This window comes from Lontra canadensis, unplaced genomic scaffold (assembly GCF_010015895.1).
Source record: "Lontra canadensis isolate GAN:19392208 unplaced genomic scaffold, GSC_riverotter_1.0 scaffold35, whole genome shotgun sequence".
Lineage (NCBI taxonomy): Eukaryota > Metazoa > Chordata > Mammalia > Carnivora > Mustelidae > Lontra > Lontra canadensis.
In genome coordinates, this window is record NW_022631029.1 from 13698366 (window position 1) to 13723587 (window position 25222).

General features: G+C 36.4%; 1 protein-coding gene across 4 annotated transcripts in view; it reads right to left on the reverse strand.

The window, feature by feature from the left end:
- ERC2 (ELKS/RAB6-interacting/CAST family member 2) overlaps positions 1–25222 on the reverse strand; it is a 907860-nt gene that overhangs the window by 588348 nt on the left and 294290 nt on the right. For all 4 annotated transcript variants that reach the window (XM_032868346.1, XM_032868345.1, XM_032868344.1 and 1 more), the window contains exon 5: positions 13708–13863. In XM_032868346.1, coding sequence (XP_032724237.1) covers positions 13708–13863 — 156 coding nt within the window. The remainder of the gene's footprint in view (positions 1–13707; positions 13864–25222) is intronic.

Here is a 25222-nt window from a genome sequence, read left to right on the forward strand (position 1 = left end):
TAAAGGTGGAGTCTGTTTACTCTCCCCTTGAACTTGGGCTAAATTGTGGCTTGCTTCAACCAGTAAATGCAGCCAAAGTGTTAGTTCTAGTCCTTGTCTGTAGGAGGACAGGCACATTTAGTCTCCTCCAGCTGGAAGCCAGCCACCATGTTAGAAATCCAGCCACCCTTTGACCATGATGCTCTGAAGGCCATACCAGCCACATGGACAGGCCATGCAGAAAGACAGAGAGGCCTAGAAGAAACTGTGGCTCATTTTCACCTTGTTCCTGGTCTTGAAGGCAAGAATTTCAGTGTTTCATCATTAAGTTTGATGTTTGCTTTAGCTTTTTATAGGCACTCTTAAGTTACAGAAAGTTCCCTTTTATTACAACTTTGCCAAGAGTTGGGTTTTTTTTAATCATTAAGGAATGCTTAATATTAATAAACATTTTTTCTGCTTCTCATGATTTATCACATCTTTCACCTTTAATATGTTATTGAAATGAATTACATTAATGAATTTTTACAATACTCAGCTCTCCTTGCACAACTATGAAAAACCCCACTTGGTCTTGATGTATTATATTTTTATATGTTACTGGATTCAGCTTACTAATATTTTGTCAGAATCTTTCATCTATATTTATGGATAAGACTGGTTTGTAATTTTCCCATTTTGTGCTGTCCTCATCAGGTTTTAGTACCAAGTTCGCCTCCTAAATGGAGTGCTCACTCTTTTAATGTGCTCCGAAATGGTTTGCATAAAACTGAAATTTTCTTACTGTTAACTTTCACTTAGAAATCACCAGTAAAGCTGGCATTTTCTTTCTCCAAGGACTGTTACTTACTTCTTCTATTCAATGGTTACAGAAATATTTGTGTTTCTAATTATTTGAGTCAATTTTGATAAGTTTTTTCTCCTAAGAATTTTTCATTTTATCTAAATATTCACCTTTTCTTAGCAGAAAAAATTTCATAAAACCCATTTATCTTTCAATACCTATGGCATCTATGACTCTTCTATTTCATTCCTAATATTCTTTAATTTTACTCTTTTCTTTGATGTGGCTCTGCAGAGGCATGTCACATTAAATAATCTCTTCAAAGAGCCAATTTTGGCTGTGTCGATCATCCAACATTCTTATTTTCTTTTCCTTTTCCTTTTTTTTTTTTTTTTAAGATTGCATTTATTTATCTGGGAGAAAGAGCACATGAGAGAGAGAGACAAATCACAAGCAGTGGGAAGGGGAGGCAGAGGGAAAAGCAGACTCCCTGCCGAAAAGGGAGCCCTACCTGGGACTCAATCGCAGGGCCCTAGGATCATGACCTGAGCGGAAGGCAGACACTTATTTAACCCACTGAGCCACCCAGGCACCCCAAACATTTTTATTTTCTATTTCATTAATTTGAGCGCTTATTTTTTGAATTTCCTTCCTACTGCTTTCTTTGGTTGGATACTTATCTCACTAATTTTCACTCCTTTTTCTTTCCATATATGTGTCTTAAAACTATAAATTTCCCTGTAACATTTTAGCTTGATATGTAGTATTGACATTTTTATTCCGTCATAAATATTTTCTGATTTCCATTATTATTTATTCTTCAACTCACAAATAATTTGGAAATTTGCTTCTTACTCTAAAAATATATGGATGTTGGGGTGCCTGGATGGCTCAGTGGGTTAAATAAAGCCTCTGCCTTCAGCTCAGGTCATGATCCCAGGGTCCTAGGATAGAGCCCTGAGTCTGGCTCTCTGCTCAGCAGGAAGCCTGCTTCCCTCCCTCTCTCTCTGCCTGCCTCTCTGCCTACTTGTGATCTCTGTCTGTCAAATAAATAAATAAAATCTTTAAATATATATGGATGTTTCCTAGTTATCTTTGTGTTTTTTTCTTGCTTGTTTGCTTTGTGAATAGAGAATAAGGTCTGTTTGATACTAATTATTTGAAATTGGTGTGATTGCTTTATGACAGAGTATGTGATCAGTTATCATAAATGTGCTTTGTATACTGTGTGCTAGAAAAGAATCTGTATCTAAAAATTACTGAGTGCAATAATCTATATTTATTGGCTTGAAAATGGTTTCCTTGCCATAAAGTCTATGACACCTTTCTTAAGTTAATATTCGGTTGGTGTATCTTTTTTTCACTTTCAATGTATCATTAACTTTATGTTGTAGATGTCTCTTGTAATAGCATATACCCAGAATCTTTTGTCCTGTCTGATAAAATTAAATGGAGCATTTATTATCATTACAGATATATGTGATTTTATTTCAACCATCTTACCTTGTGCTTTCTAAATATACTGCCATTTCTATTACTTCTCTTTTAATTCTTGCCTTTTGAATGAATTTTTTTCCAATTCCATTTTTTATTCTATTTTGTTGCCTCTACTCATTTAAAAGTTATACCTTTATTTATATTTATTTTATGTTTATTTCATTTATTTCTAATCCTTAGGTTACTACCCTAGAAAGTATAGCATACTTACATTTTTTTTATTCACTCATCATATTTAATATTTTAAGTCCAGTAGATTTTCTGATACATGGTTTACCTAAGTCTAAAGTCAACCTATGCTTACATTCTTTCTGAATAACAGAAGGATCTTAAGACACTTTAAGTTCAGCCACCATCCCCTTGACATACACATTACTGTCATGTATTTCAGTTCTTCCCGATTTTGTTTTTAACTCACCATTACATTTTTACAGTCCGTGTTTGTTTAGATTTACCCCCACATTCGTCACTAACTTTGTTACTTGTTCCTGCATCTCAGATATTATCAGAAATCTCCTTTTGCCTAAAATCCAACATTTAAAATTATTTTAGTAGGATTTGGGTTGGTGGCAAACTCAATTTTTATCTAAAAATATCTCAACAATTTTTAAAAATATTATTGCTCATTATTAAAAGAAATTTTCTAGGTTAAGAGATACTTTTCTCAGCCATCTTCTGGCTAAAAAAGCTATTAAGAAGTCAAGTTATCACTCCAAATTCATTGCTTTATAGGTATTAGGACTTTCTTCCATTAGCTGCCTTTTTAAATAGTTTTATTGAAATATAATTTATATGCTATACAGTTCAACTGCTTAAAGAGTACAGCTGATGGTTTTTAGTATATCAACAGAATTATGCAACCATCATAATCAAAATTTAGATCATTTTCTTCATCCCAAAATGAAACCTGGTAACAATTAGAAGTCACTCTCCATATTTTCTACCCTCCAACCCCAGCCCTAGGCAACTAATAATCTACTTTCTGTCTATTCTGGGAATTTTACATAAATGAAATCATACAATATACATACTTTGTGACTGCCTTCTCTCACATAGCACAATGTTTCAAGATTCATCCCTGTTGTAGTATGTATCTGTACTTCATTCCTTCTTATTGTTGAGTAATAAATAGTATACTGAATGAATATACCACATTTTGTCTATCCATTTACCAGCTGAGGGGGACACTCAGGTTGTTTCCATGTTCTAGCTATTATGAATAATGCTCCTAAGAATATTCATATGCAAGTCTGTGTGGACATAACGTTTTTATTTCTCTTGGGTATATATATAGGTGTGGAATTGCTAGGCCATGTGATGTGTTTTCCAAAATGACTGTACCATTTTATATTCCCACTGGCAATATATGAGGGTTCTGATTTCATCATATTCTCACCAACACTTGTTAGTACGTCTTTTTAATTACTGCCATTCCCGTGGGTATGAAGTAATACCTCATTGTGGTTTTGATTTCTCTCATGACTAATGATATTAAGCATGTTTTAATTTACTCATTAGCCATTCCTGTATCTCCTTCAGACAGGTGTTCTGTTTTTAAAAACCTTTTTATTTTTGCATCTGAGATTTGATGGCTTCACTCTCATGCAAACAGACAGATTTCTTTTTAGTCATCCTCTCTGGGGTACTCTGAGCTTCCTGATTTTATGGACTGGTACCTGTAGCAGTTTTGGAAAGTTCTCTACTTTCTGCTCTTCAAATAGGTCTTCAGTGTAGTGACTCTGTCCCCACCCCGCCCTCTCTGTCCTTCTGGAACTCTGATTAAACATATGCCAGAGCTTCTTATTCTGTCTTCTCTGTATCTTAACATATGTTTCATCTATTTCATCTTTTTATTTACTTTATTCTACTCTGTTTCCTAGTTCATTACAAGTCTTCTCTGCTATGATCACCCTGAAGTTAAACCTAGTCATTAAACTTAAATTTCCATTTTTATATTTTCCCATATCTAGACATTTTGGGGGGTTCTCTTTAAATGTGCTTGGCATTCTTAGAGTTTCTTGACCCTCATTCATGTTTTCAATCCTCTGTTTTATTTACTTAAACATATTAAACATGCTTATTTCATAGTGTTTGTCTTGAAATTCCCATTTCTGAAGTCCTTGCCTTCTAGTTCTGCTATTTATTCTTTGTACCAGCTATCAATTATGATAGTTTGGTTTCTTTCCAGTTTTGTGATTCTTAAAAAAATTTTTCTGTGACTCATGATTTTTAGAACTTTATCTGGAGAAAAACTTTGAGGTCTAAGTTGAACTTGTGGTCCTTCAGAGCATTTGTCTCTGCCAATACCTAGGGCACTATCAACTAAGGGGCCCATTAAACTCCATTCATTACTTGATGTTTTTGGATCACCTTATACTGCACATCTGTGCAAGAGCCATCTGTGGTTACGGATACTTAAAGCTAGTTTTTTTAAACTTTCACTTGGCTCAAAGTCTTAAAATAGGTAATTTTCCCTGGATTCCCCTAATCTAGGTAGGAGGAAAGTACAATCGGGAGGTTTTTAGTTTACCCTGTACTAAGAGTCTCTGGGACCCCAGTTTAATGTGATAGTGGTAGTGGAATTCGTGTTTGACTCTTCATCTTCAACAGACTCAGGCTTCTATCTCTTTCCTTCAATGTTCCCCTAACTGTAGAAACTAATGCTCAAGTTCACCTATCTAGAAAATGCCAATAAGAAGATAGAACAAGTGTTATCACTCTAGCCCCCTGCTTTGGCTTAGTTTGGCTCTTGAGATTTTTTTCTGACTTGAGAGTTCATAAGTACGTTTTATTAAGATTTTATTTAATATTTGACAATGAGAGAGAGAGAGCTAGAGCATGAGAACTGGGAGGGTCAGAGGGAGAAGCAGACTTCCTGCCGAGCAGGGAACCCAATGCGAGACTCGATCCCAGGACTCCAGGATCATGACCTGAGCCGAAGGCAGTCACCTAACCAACTGAACCACCCAGGCATCCCCATAAGTACATTTTAAAATATATGTTTTACGGCCACCTGGGTGGCTCAGTAGGTTAAAGCCTCTGCCTTCGGCTCAGGTCATAATCTCAGGGTCCTGGGATCAAGCCCCGAGTCAGGCTCTCTGCTCAGCAGGGAGCCTGCTTCCCTTCCTCTCTCTCTGCCTGCCTCTTGGCCTGCTTGTGATTTCTGTCTGTCAAATGAATTAAAAAAAAAAAATCTTAAAATAAAATATATCTTTTGAAAATATATTTTATCCAACATTTTTTGTTCCTTTCAACAACTAAATTTGGCATAAAAAAGAACAAATCTACTGACAATAACTGCTGAGAATGAACAGAGCAGGATGCTTACAAATAAATAGGACCCCCTTTTTTGGAATTGTTCAGGTTGTGCAATTCACTAGAAAGGTTGAGGTGGAATCCCATTTGCAGGATGAAGTCAGACTAGAGCAGGGGAGAAATAGGTTTTATCTTGCTTGCCAAATATAGAGATTTGGTAGTGACCAGCAGTCTTGAGAAGGATTCTGAATATGTTTAAAGATGCACTGAAAAAGAGTTGTGATTGATTATCAATATGCTCTGAGTATGTGTGAACAGATGGTGGCACTGATCAGGTAGATGAAATCCATGAAACACATTTCTTCTTTATAATTTAATGAATCATGAGTCTGATCATTTTTACCTGTAATGAAAGTAAATTCTGTCTTTCCCTCTTTCTCTCTCTCTCTCATACAGTAAGAACAGAGTATAAATTTAAAAAGGGAAAATGTGGATTAAGATTAACTAAAATTATAAAGGAAATAAAATCTGTTGTGATCAGCAAGCTCAGCATTCTTCACATGGGGTATGGTTCTAAATCACATGCAACTGTAGCTGCCAGCACAGTCTAGAGTTGATTCCACATATGAAACTGATTCATCTTAAAGTAAAGCTAAAAAAAACTTTGAACTTTATATGCTTAAGCAAAGATGATGTTTATAGTATAAAAAAATGATTTGAGCTAACTTCTACAAGTATCAGGGTAGAAATTTAGTGTGGGAATGGGGTATTAAGAGAGGAATTTGAATGAAATTAAGTTGATCAACAGAGTGGTATTTAATAGGAAGGAAGAACATGACAAGTTCTACATACACCTACTTTATTCAATAAAAATAGATTGATAATGATAGAACTATTTCAGTCTATAAATATTAAATAGACAGTTGCTTTAAATAGCTTTCAGACTATCACTGCCATGAGGTAAATTTCAAATAAATATTTTACGCAGACAATAACAGAAAAGGGCTTTTCTAAGGGGAATATAGTTACAGGGTAGAAAATCATATTCGTCCATAAAAATATGCTTTTTGCTTCTTTTATAGCCATAAACTCAATAAAAATGGAAAGTGATGCAATCAAACATACATGAGAACTGAGGCTGGGGAAGGTCTGTCTCAGTGATGGCAAGAAGAAAAGCCAATCGGAATTACATCACACGCTTTATATGAAGTCCATGTGGACATCAGGAACACTTCATCTCGTCTGAAAGTTCTTCCACCGCTTACGTCTGTGACACAACCAACACCCTTAAAACACTCCCTTGCCAAGGAAAACAGCTTCTTTTTCACTGCAGATACGGCCCTTGTCTAGAAAGTGATATGCTTATTATCATGCAGTTTGGGTTATGAGGTTTGTAATCCTTCAGAGGTTAATAAGAAAATGTGTTACAAATTCAGAATAAAAGAGGAGCTCTAGGACAGCAAAGTGGTGTCAAACTCCTCAAACAGAGGGAGTGACTAATACAGAAGTACTGAGATCAGTAGATGAAAAATGTGTTACATTAGGAACAAAGCCTTGTATAGAATAGGGGATGCCATCTTCTTTCCCTACAGAAAAACAATTATTTATATGGTACATTCCATTCTTAAAGGCTTAACAGTGCTCTGAAGGTAACTCATGGCCTCATAGATTCTGTCTGCACAGTCTGAATCCTCCAAGTTTTCAGGATTGAATCTCAGTTCTCAGGGAAAATGTGCATGTGCCAAAGGGATTAAATATTTCCATCCTGGCCAACTATGTCTCGTATTTGTGCCTTCGCACAAGTTGAGACTTGAAACTGTACTTTTACATTTTTGCAATTCACCTTCCACCTTTGCAAACATGTTATGTCACAGTTTTTCTATGACATCATATTTATAAAAGCAGTTTGGGTCTTCACTTCTACTTAATTTAATCACAAAGCTTTCAAGAGGTCCTACCAGTCCTAGTCATCTGTTCAGCATCAAAATGGAGTGAATGCCATTTCACAGGGCCATTTATTTTTTTTTAATTTTTTAAATTTATTTTCAGCGTAACAGTATTCATTGTTTTTGCACCATATCCAGTGCTCCATACAATCCGTGCCCTCTCCAATACCCACCACCTGGTTCCCCCAACCTCCCACCCCCAGCCCCTTCAAAACTCTCAGATTGTTTTTCAGAGTCCATAGTCTCTCATGGTTCACCTCCCCTTCCAATTTCCCTCAACTCCCTTCTCCTCTCTAACTCCCCTTGTCCTCCATGTTATTTGTTATGCTCCACAAATAAGTGAAACCATATGATAATTAACTTATTTCACTCAGCATAATCTCTTCCAGTCCCGTCCATGTTGCTAGAAAAGTTGGGTATTCGTCCTTTCTGATGGAGGCATAATACTCCATAGTGTATATGGACCACATCTTCCTTATCCATTCGTCCCTTGAAGGGCATCTTGGTTCTTTCCACAGTTTGGCGACCGTGGCCATTGCTGCTATAAACATTAGGGTACAGATGACCCTTCTTTTCACTACATCTGTATCTTTGGGGTAAATACTCAGTAGTGCAATTGCAGGGTCATAGGGAAGCTCTATTTTTAATTTCTCGAGGAATCTCCACACTGTTCTCCAAAGTGGCTGCACCAACGTGCATTCCCACCAACAGTGTAAGAGGGTTCCCCTTTCTCCACACCCCCTCCAACACATGTTGTTTCCTGTCTTGTTAATTTTGGCCATTCTAAGTGGTGTATCTCAATGTGGTTTTAATTTGAATCTCCCTGATGGCTAGTGATGATGAACATTTTTTCATGTGTCTGATAGCCATTTGTATGTCTTCATTGGAGAAGTGTCTGTTCATATCTTCTGCCCATTTTTTGATATGATTGTCCGTTTTGTGTGTGTTGAGTTTGAGGAGTTCTTTACAGATCCTGGATATCAACCTTTTGTCTGTACTGTCATTTGCAAATATCTTCTCCCATTCCATGGGTTGCCTCTTTGTTTTGTTGACTGTTTCCTTTGCTGTTCAGAAGCTTTTGATTTTGATGAAGTCCCAAAAGTTCATTTTTGCTTTTGTTTCCTTTGCCTTTGGAGACATATCTTGAAAGAAGTTGCTGTGGCTGATATCAAAGAGGTTACTGCCTATATTCTCCTCTAGAATTCTGATGGATTCCTGTCTCACGTTGAGGTCTTTTATCCATTTTGAGTTTATCTTTGTGTACGGTATAAGAGAATGGTCGAGTTTCATTCTTCTACATATAGCTGTCCAGTTTTCCCAGCACCATTTATTGAAGAGACTGTCTTTTTTCCACCGTATATTTTTTCCTGTTTTGTCGAAGATTATTCGACCATAATGTTGAGGGTCCATATCTGGGCTCTCTACTCTGTTCCACTGGTCTATGTGTTCACAGGGCCATTTAAAACACTTCCTTTCCCTCCAAACCTACATGCTTTACTCATTTTAATAACTAATGCAAGCAGCACTCCCTTTACATTTCACAACACTGTTTCTATTTTAAATTTTCATTGAAACATTTAAAATTATCTATTTCAACATACTTTTAAATCTAGAAATGAGTTCGCATATAAGAATTATTATTAGCTACCTTTATTACCTACTTGGAATAATTTTTTATTGAGATTGATTTGAGGTCATGCCCTGTCAATGAAGAACAATCAAATTTTGAGTCAATTTTATCAGTCAACGGGTTATAAAAACAATTTTTGACTAAAATTAAAAAAAAAAGTCAAATGAGAATGTAAATATGTGTTTATCCAATTTTAGGAGCTTTTTTCATGATCAGGTTGAATTTTTTTACCTTGTTTTTTTTTTATTTTTATTTAGAACCATGATAGAATTCATTTTAGATCTCTATTGAGAAATACTCACATGGAAGACCACCTCCAAGGCTGCTGCCTTTGCAAACAGTTATCACTCTGAAGGCACCTCTCCAAAACACCAAGTAAAAAAGAAGTTCTCCGGGCTCTTTTAAAAGCTTTCTACATATTCATTACAAACAGCAAGAAGAAGTAACAATATTTCGCTGTAATTTCAGATTTGGTTCCTAGAGTTCCACTCCCCTCCGTAGGCAGCATCTCAGAAGAATTTCTGACATGTTCTACCAGGACTCTGAGTCTCTATAAACTGTAACAATTTCTAAAGTCAACTATGCCTGCATTTTTTTTGCTAGTCCAGATCCAAAGTCCCTTTCCAATTTCCATTTCTATCACTGCCTCACTAAACCCTTGAGTTTCACAATTACATTTCTATTTCCCCCAGATAAGCTTCAGAGCCTCTAGGTGTTTGCAGCTGAAATCTAACATTTCCTTCCTTTTTTGGAAAACCTGCCATTTCAATTGAATAGAGTTCTTCCCACTTCCTCTTCTGTGTGGGGTTAGGGTGGGACAGAATTTTTACTTACCCTTCTTGGTTTGCTCAGTCACTGATTTGAGTTTGCATTCCTCACCAGACCTGTCATTGCTATTTTGCCAATCTGGTTATTTAGGCCAAAAAAACCACAACAACGACAACAAACAAATAAACAAAAAAACAAAACAAAATAAAAAAACACTAAGCAAACTTAAACTACTTGTATTATTATTCCAACCAGAAGTAAACTCTCCTCTCATCAAATCTTCAGGGTAGTTTGTCCAGGACATTTCTTACTTTCCCAATTAAGTGGTCAGTATTGGCTTTGAAGTGAGAAACATTTTGAATATGCACTACTTTTAGAGCCCTTCAGTAGCTAGCTCAATGTCATGTGCTAAAAACAAGGCTTAGTAAGTCTTTGGGAACCACAGAGCTCAAAAATCCACCATTAAAAGCTTTATCCATACAATTCTGTGCAAATGAAAGAGTTCAAAGACTGTAATGATGACGCTAAACAATTATTTTGTCAGTGTGTACAACCAACTATTGCAAAAATTAACCCTTCAGTTATCTGTGATGATGTTGACAAGCAACATATTCATATAAATCTTTTAGAAAACTTATCCTGGGTGGCTCAGTTGGTTATGTGTCTGCTTTTGGCTCAGGTCAGGATCCAGGGTCCTGGGATTGAGCCATGCACCAGGGACCCTGCTCACCAGGGAGCCTGCTTCTCCCTCTGCCTGCTGCTCCCCCTTCTTGTTCTCTCTCTCTCTGTGTCAAATAAATAAAATCTTTTTTTAAAAAAGTTATCCAGATAGGTCGCAACAGACCATAAACTATGTTAATAATCTAATTTTAGAGGACATCAATCCATGCCTCTAAAATTTAATAAATTCCATGACAAGTGATTCACCTGACTGGAATCAGTTCACACAGCCTCCAGGATCCCACAAATCACAAAACACAAGCACTCAGGACTAAATGTTTAGCAGTAGCTATGTTTTTTGTTTTGTTTTTATTTTTTTTAAGTAGCTATGTCTTCATAGACTGGCTCAACCATATCCATGCTCCCCTCTCAAAGCAGAAATAAGAAAAATAAGCAAGTGAAGTAATGATAGAAAGTATAAACAATGAATTTTAAGAGTTAATCCAATAAGAACATTCTTTCAATGGAGAAGATATAAAAAATTAATTCTGACTAATACTTTTTGCTATCTTTTATCAGCCTGGCCTTACAAAATCTTATTTTTTTTTTTAAGTATTTTATTTACTTGACAGAGAGAGAGAGAGAGATCACAAGTAGGCAGAGAGGCAGGCAGAGAGAGAGAGTGGGAAGCAAGCTCCCTGCTGAGCAAAGAGCCCAATGCGGGGCTGGATCCCAGGACCCTGAGATCATGACCTGAGCCAAAGACAGAGGCTTAACCCACTGAGCTCAGGTGCCCCACAAAATCTTATTTTTATTTGTATTCTTAGAAATCAATTTTCCCCATTAGTCAAGTCAAATACAACATTTATTATTATTATTATTATTATTATTATTATTTGGTTATACTTCTTTAATAATAATGGGGATAATTATTAGCTACTTTTTTGAACCAAGCATTTTAATTACATTATTTCATTTAAGCCTGTGAGTTTCCCACTAAGGTTTGTCATGCTGCCCCATTTTATAGAAGAACAAAGTGGCTGAGTGATATAAGTTACTCCTCAAAACCATGCAACTAGCAATGACAGGCTAGAGATTGGCCAGAGTCCTCTTTATGTGTTAGCCTATACTCTTTCCATCTTACTCCATTTCTCTCCTCAAACATCCTTCTGACCTGACAACTTTTGGAACTCTAAAAAGTAACCAAACATTAAAACTTAAAACGAACTCAAAGACCAATGGTCTCTCAGACACCTGTCAGCTAATAAAGGCCTACTTGCTGAATGTTTTATTTACCTAAATAAATTTCATGGTATTTTTAGCTGTAAAAGAACTATCTCCCACTGTTGAATGACAGGACAGAGAGGAAAAGTTTAAGCCAAAACAATAATTCTGCCCAAACGTTATGAGTTCACACTTATCTTCATAGCCTAATCCCAGAATGAATGGTCATTGTTTGGTCAACAGGCCACCCTACTACTGGGCTTGCTACACCTCAGGTCAACTTTCTGAGAGGGAAGGACTGCAAAAAAGAAATTGGAAGAGAGGGCTGAACAGGGAAGCCCACTTTGCCTTTTGTGGAACTCCTTGAAAGGAAGAAGTTACATTCAAATCCACTGGACATTCTACTGAGATCTCACTCTACTCCTTCATCTAAACTTTTTGTCATCATCTCAACATCAATTTACAAATGTAAAGTTGGCAAAAGAAAGCAAAATTTTTGTTTTTCCTCTAGAGAAATGCACATACACGCACACACAGACATGGTGAAGTAGATGTTATGTATTATTTCTTCTCTGTAATTTGTAAATTCTCTGCAATGAGTATGCATGTATTTCACAATGATAAAAATCATACCATCATTTCAATATTTCCTCTCTCCACTTCTACTGGTTCCTCATAGAACTCTCACCTCTTCTGCATTTTATAAGGCAATAAACAAAAGTAAAACTTGGAACAAGAACAGGGTGTTTAAGAGTACATGGTAGAAAAAAGAAAAAAGAATTTTAATTGGTGTGATTAGTATTTCAAAAGCAAAATAATTTCAATCCAGGGATAAATAAAAGCTTTTCAAAGTCTCAAAAGAACTACTTGGGGCTATTCAAAAATTTAGTAACTATGCATGTATCAAAATAATAGATATTTAGGTGTTCAGTTCATTTGTAGCCCAAAGTTTGTTTAATTTTGAAAGTAACAAACTAAATTCTTTAAAACTGGCGATACCAATATAAATTAAAGGAATAGGTTACAATAATTATGTTGTATAAATATTCCACAGCAACAGATACCAATAATAATGACACTATGAGGGTGCCTGGATGGTTCAGTTGGTTAAGAATCTGCCTTTGGCTCAGGTTGTGATCTCAGGTCCTAGGAACGAGCCCTTCATCAGGCTGCCTGTTCGGCAGGGTGTCTGCTTCTCCCTCTCACTCTGTTTTTCCCTCTCCTTTCTCTCCATCTACTTTCAAATGAATAAATAAAATCTTTAAAAATAATAATAATATAAAAATAATAATAACATTATCAATAACAATGCCTGACATTTATTGAATGCTTTCTAGGGATTAGTCAGGGGCTAAGTGCTTTAAATGCATCATCTCTTGGAATTGTCAAACCAACCCAATGATAAATGTACTTTCCTATATCCTATGCCTATTTCATGGATGATAAAACTAAGGCTTAAAGAAGTTGAATAATTTAAGCAAACAGTAGTATTAGAATGCAAAGGCAGTTCTACCTTAAGCACTATACTAAAACCAAACTGTCTTCATACCATTGAAATCAGTTACATTGACTTCCAAGATCAATACCTTTGGAGACAGTTATCTTCTTAGGGATGGGCCAAAATTTGGCAATGATACAAACTTCGCAAAATAGCAAACTTATGAAAACTTAGGAAATTCGGAAGAGAAGACTATTAAAAATAAATGTTAACTCCCAAGATACCAAACTTACTCATTAGAAAATCTTGAACACCTTGGTAAGTAGAAATTTGACAAAGATGTTCCCTGATCTCATATTGGAATCTATGCTTCTGAACAAAAAATCTTCTGTGTTCTTCTTTACTGTCCATATATTAGATGATATCATATAAAACAGGTTATGTGGGTATTTGGAGAAAGTATGTATGTAAATCATAGATTTTCAGTCACATTAAGAGTATAAAAGTTTATAACTTTGGACCATACCTTGGTTTTCATGAACTTGGAGTGACTTTTGTAAACCTCTATTTGTTTGATCTCTTCTTCACGGTCCTCAGTGTTCAGCACACCGTTGGCTTTTAACATCTGGATCTCATCCTCAAGATCCCTTATGTTTCGCTCCAATGAAGCGATTTTTGTGTCCTGTTGTTCAAAAAAAAAAAAAAAGAAAATGTAAAAAAAAAAGAAAGAAAATTGTTTTTTCAGTATCATCAAAACGGAATTCCAGAAAGTTTTTTGGGGTAGTAATACATTAATTATGGTATAGGCATAACCCTAAATTCAGAACAATTTATATTTTTAACTTCTGAGGATCGTTTGTGAGATTATTTTTTTAAGATCCCAATAAAGATCAAGTGACAATACAACATGGAGAGTTGCTTAGATATTTTTATCTAATATCTGGAAATCAAATTACTAAAGGAACAGTGACAAAAGCGATCAAAAGTGTTAAAAAACACCACTTAGGTGGACAAATTTGTAATTTCAGATATAGTTTGCCAGCATACAATTTCTAGTCTACTTGTAAACAAAAAAACTTTGTTCGTATCTATACTCTGTGCCTGGTTTTATAAGGCACACTTGGAATTGGACTCTAAGAGACAAGGAAATTAAAATCTACTGAGGAAAAGGAGTCTCATCAAGAATACAGACATCAATGAAATTAAATAACTGAATCCTGATTTAGTATGACTGATATGCTAAGTATTGAAAACTTATAGCAACTGAAAATAATATATCACAATGTCATGATTTATTTTGCAAGCAGTCCCTTCGTGACAAAAAAACATTTCTACCTTGCAGGGCATTTCTAATCCACTTGACTTACAGAGCTGAAAAAACTAGAAATATTACACTCAAATGTGGGATTGAGAGGGGAAAAAAAAACAATCATAGAGAATTTTTTTAAGGAAATGACAGACGTTACACACAAGATAGAGCACAGACAGAAATGATGCATTGAAAAGAAGAGAAGAGAGAGCTCTTATAGGGGAGAAAACCTATCCCTAACCTGAGATGTTAAACTCCAACCAGTCTTTGAACTAAAACAATGAAAGTTTGAATGTAAGTTTGCTCCCTGACACCATATACCTGCCCTTTTATTATAAAAATCCAAAGAGCTGATACTACATTTGTAATTGAATGTTAACTAAAAACAAACTACTAACTCATTTTTTTAAACCAATTCATTATCAAGAATCTAAAAGACTATTCTCTCTCTGTCAAATAAATAAATAAAATCTTTTTTTTTTTAAATCTACAAGACTAAATAAAGAGTTCCAAAACTAAAGACAATGAATGGCCTATTCCATTTATAACTAACTCAGAGGAAAAACTTTCTAACAAATACATCTGTCCTAATTTTGTGGATATGTTCTATTTTAATTTCCTATATTCTATGGCATATCTTTCCTATATTCTACACTCTATTTGATGGCATGGTTCACAGGGCAATATAATCATCATTAATATTACAATTTAACATTGTCATCATCATTAAATGGAGGAAAATGAGGAGAAACAATTTCTTATTGAGTGTCATTACATGTGAACATTCAAATGCTCCAAGTATTGAAGACGTTTTCATTAATTCTGAGGAAACCCCAAAAAGATGAAATAAAAAATTCTAAAATCTGCAAGATTACTATAGAAGGTTATAGTCTCTAGTACTTCATTTTTCTTTAAAAATAATATTTATTGTTATTTTTTCCAGGTATAAAAGGAATGCATCTTAAATTCCTAAAAAAATGGAGAAAATCCCCTCTAATCCTACCATCAAGATATAAACATCACTCATGTTTTATGTACAGCCTGCCAGTCTTTTTCTATTCTAGGAGCAATTTCTAGAAATCCTGTATACTGCCAGTTTGAGTGAAAAGAGTATCCAGACTAAATGTCTATATGCCTCTAAAATTCCTATGTTGAAGCTCTAACCCCTAATGTGATGGAGATGAGATGGTATTTGGAGATGAGGCTTTTAGGAGTGATCAGGGTTACATGGGGTCATGAGGATGAAGCCCTCATAAGAAGAGACACTAGACTATTCTCTCTTGCTCTTGACCACGTGATGTCACAGCAAGGAGGTGGCAATCTGCAAGCCAGGAAAAGAGCTCTCACCAGAACCCAAACTCGCTCTCACCCTGATCTGGGACTTCCAACCTCCAGAACTGTGAGAAAATGCACTTCTGTTTTTTAAGCCACCCAGAAGTGGTATTTGTTATAGCAGCCAAAAAAGGACAAATGTATGGAGGTATCTTTAGTTACTCTTTTGAGCTTTGAGCTATGAGAACTCTGTAGATAAAAAGAGCAGCCATAATAAAAAGTATGCAGAAAAAGAACTTCTAAATGTCCATAAGAGCCTCTTAAATAAATGGCAGTCATTTTAAATCTTTTTTTTTTTTTTTTTACTATCAAATTAAGACATGCACACTATAGGATGCCTGGGTGGCTGAATCAGTCAATCATCTGCCTTCAGCTCAGGTCATGAGCCCAGGATCCTGGGATCAAGCCCCACATTAAGTTTCCTGCAGACGCTTCTCCATCTCCCTCTGCTTCTGCACACTCTCTATCAAATAAATAAAATCTAAAAACAACAACAACAAAAGACACACTCACTATAGGAAACTTAAAAAGCTATGTGGGCGGGGGAGCAAGACAGCACAGGAGTAGGAGACCTAAATTTCATATGGTCCCAGGAGTTAAGCTAGATATTATTAAACCATTCTGAACACTTACAAACTCAACAGGAGCTTGAATAGAAGAAGAGCAGCAATTCTAGAAACAGAAAAAAAGACCACATTCTGGAAGGCAGGACATGCAGAGAAGTGAATCCAAAGTGATACACAGAAAGAGAGTATGCAGGGGGAGGGGCCAGCTCCTGGCAAGTGGGAGAGCAATGGAGCACAAAATTGGAACTTTTAGAAGTGTGCTCCACTAAGGGACGTCACTCCAGAGGCTAAGTGAGGGGTGGACCCCTCACAGGGACAGTGTGGTCTCAGGACCTGCAGGGTCACAGAAAGACCAGGGGTGTCTGAGTGCAGCAGAGATTCCAGGTATCAGAGCAGGGAAGATCGAGGCAGAGAGAGAGATAAGGAGTGGGCTCTCAGCTCAGGGATACCTTAAACCGTGATCCAAGGCACAGTCGGACCACTGCTTTTCGAGCAGGGACCCCATAAGTAGCATATCTGGAGAGACTCTCTCCTTCCTCCCCCGGGAAGAGTGGCAGGGGGAACACATGGCAGGAATCTGCTGGGTTTGGAGACTCCCAACAGAGCCATGCGCTAGAGATAGAAATGTTTGGTCACAGGCTGGGTGAGCTTGGAGCATGGCCGGAGATAGGAAGACAGGAGGGACTGATAGCTTTTCTCTGAGGATGCACTAAGGAGTGGGGCCACAGGCTCTCAGCTATTCCAGGTCAGAGATTGGGAGGCTGCCATTTTCATTTCCATCCTCCAAAGCTCTATGGAAAGCGTTCAGGGAACAAAAGCTATGAGAGCAAACCAGAGCATATTACTTAGCCCAGTCCCCAGCAAGGTCAGTGCAAGTCTGCCCCAGGCAAAGACATTTGGAATCACGGCAATGGGCCTTGCCTCCAGAAGATTAGCAAGAACACCCAGGCAAGACCAAGTTCACTGATCAGTGAGAACTGTGGAACTCCAGAGCTAGGAGAATGGAATACATAGAACTCATGGCTTTTTTCCCATGATTATTTAGTCTTTCAAAGTTAAATTTTTTTAATTTTATTTTTTTCTAATTCTATGTTTTTAATTTTTCCTCTTTTCTATTTTAATCTTTTTTAACTATTTTACCTTATCAAAACCATTTTAAAAATTTTTTAAATTTTAATTGTTATACTCATATTCTATCCCTTCATTGTACTTAATTTTATTTTCTGCGTACATACTGGTTTTTCTTCCTTTAAAATTTTGGGATACAGTTTCTTCTAACAGATCAAAATATACCTAAATCTAGTGCATGGTTTTGTTCTAGTCTCCAGCTTGACCACATTCTTTCCTCTTTTTTTTTTTTTTTCCAACCAACTTTTTAACTTATCATTTCCTTTCTTAAACTCCTTTTAGGGGTGCCTGGGTGGCTCAATGGGTTGAGCATCTGCCTTCAGCTCAGGTCATGATCTCAGGGTCCAGGGATCAAGCCCCGCATTGGGCTCTCTACTCAGCAGGGAGCCTGCTTCGCCCTCTCTCTCTCTCTGCCTGCCTCTCTGCCTACTTGTGATCTCTGTCTGTCAAATAAATAAATAAAATCTTTTTTTTTAAAAACTCCTTTTAAATTTCATCTCCACCATCATATTCCATCCCTTCATCATGTTTACCATTATTTTTGTGTGTGTATACACACACACACACACACACACACACACACATATATATATGAGATTTTCTTTCTGAAAGATTATGGGAGACAATTTCTTCTAACAGACCAAAATCCACCCAGTATTAGGTGTGTGGCTCTGTTCTATTCACCAGTCTTTTTTAATCCTCCTTTCTTCTCTCCCTAGTTTCTGGTCTCTTCCAAAATGACTACTGTATCTTTTTCTAGGATCATTGTTACCCTTTTAGTATTTTGTTCTCTCATTCACCTATTCTTATCTGCATAAAATAACAAGGTGGAAAAACTCACTTCAGAAAAAAGAACAAGAAGCAGTACTGATGGCTAGGGACCTAATCAATACGGACATTAGTAAGATGTCAGAACTACAGATTAGAATGACAATTATCAAGGTTCTAGCTGGACCCGAAAAAAGCATGGAAGATACCAGAGAATCCCTTTCTGGAGAAATAAAATCCCTTTCTGCAGAAATAAAAGAACTAAAATCTAGCCAAGTTGAAATCGAAAAAGCTATTAATGAGATGCAATAAAAAATGGAGGCTCTTATTGCAAGGATAAATGAGGCAGAAGAGAGAATTAGGGATATAGAAGACCAAAGATGGAGAATAAAGAAGCTGAGAAAAAGAGAGATAAACAACTACTGGACCAGGAGGGGAGAATTCGAGAAATAAGTGATACCATAAGACAAAACAATATTAGAATAGTTGGGATCCCAGAAGAAGAAGAAAAAGAGAGCAGGGCAGAAGGTATATTGGAGCAAATTATAGCAGAGAATTGCCATAATCGAGTGAAGGGAACAAGCATGAAAATCCAGGAGGCACAGAGAATCCACCTCAAAGTCAATAAAAATAGGTCAACACCCCATCATCTAATAGTAAAACTTCTAAGTCTCAGTGACAAACAGAAAATCCTGAAAGCAGCTTGGGACAAGAGGTCTATAACATATAATGGTAGAAGTATTAGATTGGCAGCAGACCTATCCACAGTGACCCGGCAGGTGAGAAAGGACTGGCATGCTATATTCAGAGGACTAAATGAGAAAAACAGCCAAGAATACTATATCCAGCTAGGCTGTCACTGAAAATAGAAGGATAAATTAAAAAGCTTCCAGGACGAAAAAAAAAAAAAAAACCAAACTAAAAGAATTTGCAAACACCAAAAGAGCCCTACAGAAAATCTTGAAAGTGGTCCTCTAAGCAAAGAGAGAGCCTAAAAGTAACAGACTAGAAAGGAACCAAGGCAATATTCAGTAACAGTCACCTTACAGGCAATACAATGGCACTAAATTCAAATCTTTCAATAGTTACCCTGAATGTACATGGGCTATAAATGCCCATTTAAAAGACACAGGGTATCAGAATGGATTAAAAAAAACAATACCCATTGATATGCTGTCTGCAAGAAACTCATTTTAGACCCAAAGACACCTCCAGATTTAAAATGAGGGGTGGAAAACAATTTACCATGCTAATGGGCATCAAAAGAAAACCGGGGTGGCAATCCCAGTTAAAGGGTCTGTCCAACAAGAAGATCTAACTATTTTAAATATCTATATCCCTAACATGGGAGCAACCAATTATATAAACCAATTAATAACAAAATCAAAGAAATATATCAATAATAATATAATAATAGTAGGGGACTTTAACAAACCCCCACTGAAATGGACAGATCATCTAAGCAAAAGATCAACAAGGAAATAAGGGCCTTAAATGACACAATGGACCAGATGGACCTCACAGATATATTCAGAACATTCCCTCCCAGAGAAACAGAATACACATTCTTCTGTAGTGCACATGGAACATTCTCCAGAATAGATCACATCCTGGGCCACAAAGCAGGTCTCAACCAGAACCAAAAGATTGGGGTCATTCCCTGCATATTTTCAGACTAAAATGCTCTGAAACTAGAGCTCAATCACAAAAGAAAAGTTGGAAAGAACTCAAATACATGGAGGCTAAAGAGCATCCTACTAAAGAATGAATGGGTCAACCAGGAAATTAAAGAATTGAAAAAATTCATGGATACAAATGAAAATGAAAACACAACAGTTCAAACTCTTTGAAACAAGATGTTCCTGAGAGGAATATATATAGCAATACAAGCCCTTCTCAAGAAATAAGAAAGGAATCAAATACATAACCTGACCCTACACCTAAAGGAGCTGGAGAAAGAACAGCAAAGAAAGCCTAAACCCAGCAGAAGAAGAGAAATAACAAAGATCAGAGCAGAAATCAATGAAATAGAAACCAAAAGAACAGTAGAACGTTATCAACGAAACTAGGAGCTGGTTCTTTGAAAGAATTAAAAAGACTGGTAAACCCCTGGCCAGACTTATCAAAAAGAAAAGAGAAAAGACCCAAATTAATAAAATCATAAATGAAAGAGGAGAGATCACAACCAATACTTAAGAAATACAAACAAGTATAAGAACATATTATGAGCAACTATACACCAGCAAATTTGATAATCTGGAAGAAATGCATGCATTCCTAGAGACATATGAACTACAAAACTGCACCAGGAAGAAATAAAAAACCTGAACAGACCCATAACCAGTAAGGAGATTGAAGCAATAATCAAAAATCTCCCCCTCCCCCCACAAAAAGAGCCCAGAGCCAGATGGATTCCCAGGGGAATTCTACCAAACATTTAAAGAAGAATTAATACCTATTCTCCTGAAACTGTTCCAAAAAATAGAAATGTAAGGAAAACTTCCAGACTCATTTTATGAGGCCAGCATTACCCTGCTCCCAAAACCAAAGACCCCATCAAAAAGGGGAATTACAGACGAATATCCTTCATGAACATGGATGCAAAAATTCTCACCAAAATAATAGCCAATAGGATCTAACAGTAATTACAAGGATTATTCACCACGACCATGTGGGATTTATTCCTGGGCTGCAAGTTTGGTTCAACATCCGCAAACCAATCAATGTGATACAATATATTAATAAAATAAAGAACAAGAATCATGTGATACTCTCAATAGATGCGGAAAAAGCATTTGACAAAGTACAGCATACATTCTTGATCAAAACTCTTCACAGTGTAGAGATAGAGGGTACATACCTCAATATCATAAAAGCCATCTATGAAAAACCCACAGCAAATATCATTCTCAATGTGAAAAACCTGACAGCTTTTCCGCTAAGGTCAGGAACACAGCAGGACTGTCCACTATCACCACTACTATACAACATAGCACAAGAAGTCCTAGCCTCAGCAATCATACAACAAAAAGAAATAAAAGGCATCCGAATTGGCAAAGAAGTCAAACTCTCATTCTTTGCAGATGATCTGATACTTTATGTGGAAAACCCAAAAGACCCAACCCCAAAACTGCTAGAACTTATACAGGAATTTAGTAAAGTGACCAGATATAAAAATCAATGCACAGAAATCAGTTGTATTTCTATACACCAACAACAACACAGAAGAAAGAGAAATTAAGGAGTTGATCCCATTTACAATTGCACCCAAAAACCATAAGATACCTAGGAATAAACCTAAGCAAAGAGGCAAAGAATCTGTACTCAGAGCTATAAAGTACTCATGAAAGAAATTGAGGAAGACACAAAGAAATGGAAAAATGTTCTATGCTCATGGATTAGAAGAACAAATATTGCGAAAATGTCTATGCTACCTAGAGATATCTACACATTTAATGCAATCCCTATCAAAATACCATCAATTTTTTTCAAAGAAATGGAACAAATAATCCTAAAATTTATATGGAAGCAGAAAAGACCCCGAATAGCTAGAGGAACATTGTAAAAGAAAACCAAAGCTGGCAGCATCACAATTCCACACTTCAAACTCTAATACAAAGCTGTAATCATCAAGATAGAATGGTACTGGCACAAAAACAGACACATAGATCAATGGAACAAAATAGAGAGCCCAGAAATCAACCCACAACTCTATAGTAGCTAATCTTCAACAAAGCAGGAAAGAATGTCCAGTGGAAAAAAATCTCTTAAAAATGGTGCTGAGAAAATTGGACAGCCACACGCAGAAGAATGAAACTGGACCATATCCTTACACCACACACAAAAACAGACTCAAAATGGATGAAAGACCTCAATGTGAGACAGGAATCCATCAAAATCCTTGAGGAGAACACAGGCAGCAACCTTTTCGACCTCAGTTGCAACAAATTTTTCCTAGAAACATCCCCAAAGTCAAGGGAAACCAGGGTAAAAATGAACTATTGGAACCTCATCAAGATCAAAAGCTTTTGTACAGCAAAGGAAACAGTGAACAAAACCAAAAGACAACTAACAGAATGAGAGAAGATATTTGCAAATGACATATCAGATAAAGGGCTACTATCCAAAATCTAGAAAGAACTTATCAAACTCAACACCCAAAGAACAAACAATACAATCAAGAAATGGGCAGAAGACATGAACAGACGTTTCTGCAAAGAAGACATCCAAATGGCCAACAGACACATGAAAAAGTGCTCAACAGCACTCAGCATCAGGGAAACACAAATCAAAACCACAGTGAGGTACCACCTCACACCAGTCAGAACGGTTAAAATTAACCAGTCAGGATACGACAAGTGTTGGTGAGGATGCGGAGAAAGGGGACCTCTCCTACACTGTTAGTGAGAATGCAAGCTAGAGCAGCCACTCTAGAAAACAGTATGGAGCTTCCTCAAAAAGCTGAAAATAGAGCTACCCTCTGATGCAGCACTTGCACTACTAGGTATTTATCTTAAAGATACAAATGTAGTGATCTGAAGGAGCATGTGCACCCCAATGTTTACAGCAGCAATGTCCACGATGGCCAAACTGTGGAAAGAGCCTAGATGTCCATCAACAGATGAATGGATAAAGACATGGCATATATATATATATACAATGAAATACTATGCAGTCATCAAAAAATGAAATCTTACCATTTACAACGACATGGATGGAACTAGAGGGTATTATGCTAAGCAAAATGAGTCAATCAGAAAAAGACAATTATCATGTGATCTCTCTGATATGAGGAATTTGAGAGGCAGGGAGGGAAAAAGTGAAACAAGAAGAAACCAGAGAGGGAGATAAACCATAAGAGACTGTTCATTTCAGTAAACAAACTGAGGGTTGCTGGAGGGGAGAGGGGTGGGAGGGATGGGGCGGCTGGGTTATGGACCTTGGGGAGGGTATGTGCTATGGTGAGTGCTGTGAATTGTATAAGACTGATGAATCACAGACTTGTATCCCTGAAACAAATAATATATTATATGTTAATAATAAAAAAAGCTATGCAGATAATTATGACAATCCCATCACTCAGATATACCCACTATTAACACTTTTATCTATCCCCAAGAAAACCTTAAGATTGTATTACTACTTTAAAACATATAAAAAGATAGTTATCAATTAAAACTCTAATTAATATGACATAGATTTCCTCTTTTTGAGATACAATCTTTCAGCATTTACAAAGATCTAAGTACAATCTTACAAGAGTTTAACTGTAAGTTAAGTGTAAAAGGCAGGGTCTATATGTGCTATTCGAATACAGAATCTTCTGGGATTTCAGACCCAAGTCTAAAGTATACACAAATATATACCTATAAAGATGTTTGTGTGTACAATACACTTTGTGGTCCTCGTGTCTTACACCTTAATTTTTGATACACTTAGAACTTCAGGTCTCAATCACATAGGCAGAGGTGGGAGTGGGTGGGTAGGGGTGTATCTTCAGCTTTCCCCTCAGTCAAGTCCTGAGGCTTTAGTTAGCAATAACCACAATCACCAGCTTCTAACTGGGTTAGAAGGAGCTTTTTACTGCACTTTAAAAAATTACATACTGCTAAAGAAAGATGAGAACAGGGTCAAGATAGAAATTTCATAACATAAAAAAATTAACCTATATGCATCTGAGTTAAAATTTCACCAAATAGTGAAACACATTTTAAAAATAATAGTTTTAACTTTAATTTCCTTAAATTAATCAACTTCTCTTTTTCCTCATAAGCTTTGTTTTCCCTTGAGCCACAAGTATCCCAAAATACTAAAAAGAAAGAAAGAAAGAGAGACAGAGAGAAAGAAAGGGGGGTTGTTGTGAAGTCACTTTAATAATTAGCTATTTTTTTCCTATCCTGATTTGTTTCTGTTCTTTAAGAAGTAAACTTTAAGGACAACAGAACTCATACCTGAAGTTTTAAGCATAGAGAAAAGGAGATAGGAGAATATCATGAAGCTCTAGAGAAGAGAACAGATACAAAATACATAGATATATCAGATGGTGTATTGACTGTGCCCAAGAAGATACTCAAAATGCTAAAGCAGAGAAAGACATTAGGAAGTCTGGTATGAAATATAAAGGTAAATAAAATGAATGCCCTGGTCACAGATGCTCTACTGCCTCAGTCTGAGGAATTCAGGGAGAAGAAATTTCATCTTTTCCTTTTTTGTCAAATCTCGAAAACTAAGATTAATTACTCTAAACTTCTATATTTAAGAACTATGGAAGGAAACCGCCTCACAGTTCCTAATGTGGTTCAATGTGGTATATGGATGTTGCCCTTCAAAACCGAGGCTCACTGCAGATCTCAAGAACTCTAAGCACTGATCTGAAGTGAAGACATAATGCTGTAACATCCTGAAAAGTGAAGTTCCAAAAGGCAGAGCAATATTTACCTCCAATCACCAGAATTTTCTTCATCTAAACATCTTTACATGTTACTTACCACTGATACTTCAAAATAATGTATGTTGTGACTTTCAAGAATTCATTTTGATTATGTTTCAGAAATAAACTCTCAAAGCAGATCATTACGGGCCTTCCTTGGAGATGGAGAAAGTGAAATTCAACATACAATAGCTTTTCCCAAAATCCACAGAACACAAAAGGTCTGTGAAAAGGGCATTTCAAGGTCAAATAAATCTGAGAAATGCTTACTGGGGATTCCCTATACACTTTAGCGTTAATGACTCTGGGGAAGTCCTACAGCAAAGTATTCTATTTAATTTCATTTTTCCCAGTATTATTCCTCTAGAAGTCAAGTCTTAAAAAAAAAAAAAAAAAAAAAAAAAAGACTTTAATGACCACATTAAGCTCAGAGTTATATACTAAAGTGAAGACCCCAAACAGTGATTTGGATTTTTCAAGGGGAAACTTAGCATTATTACCCTCCATT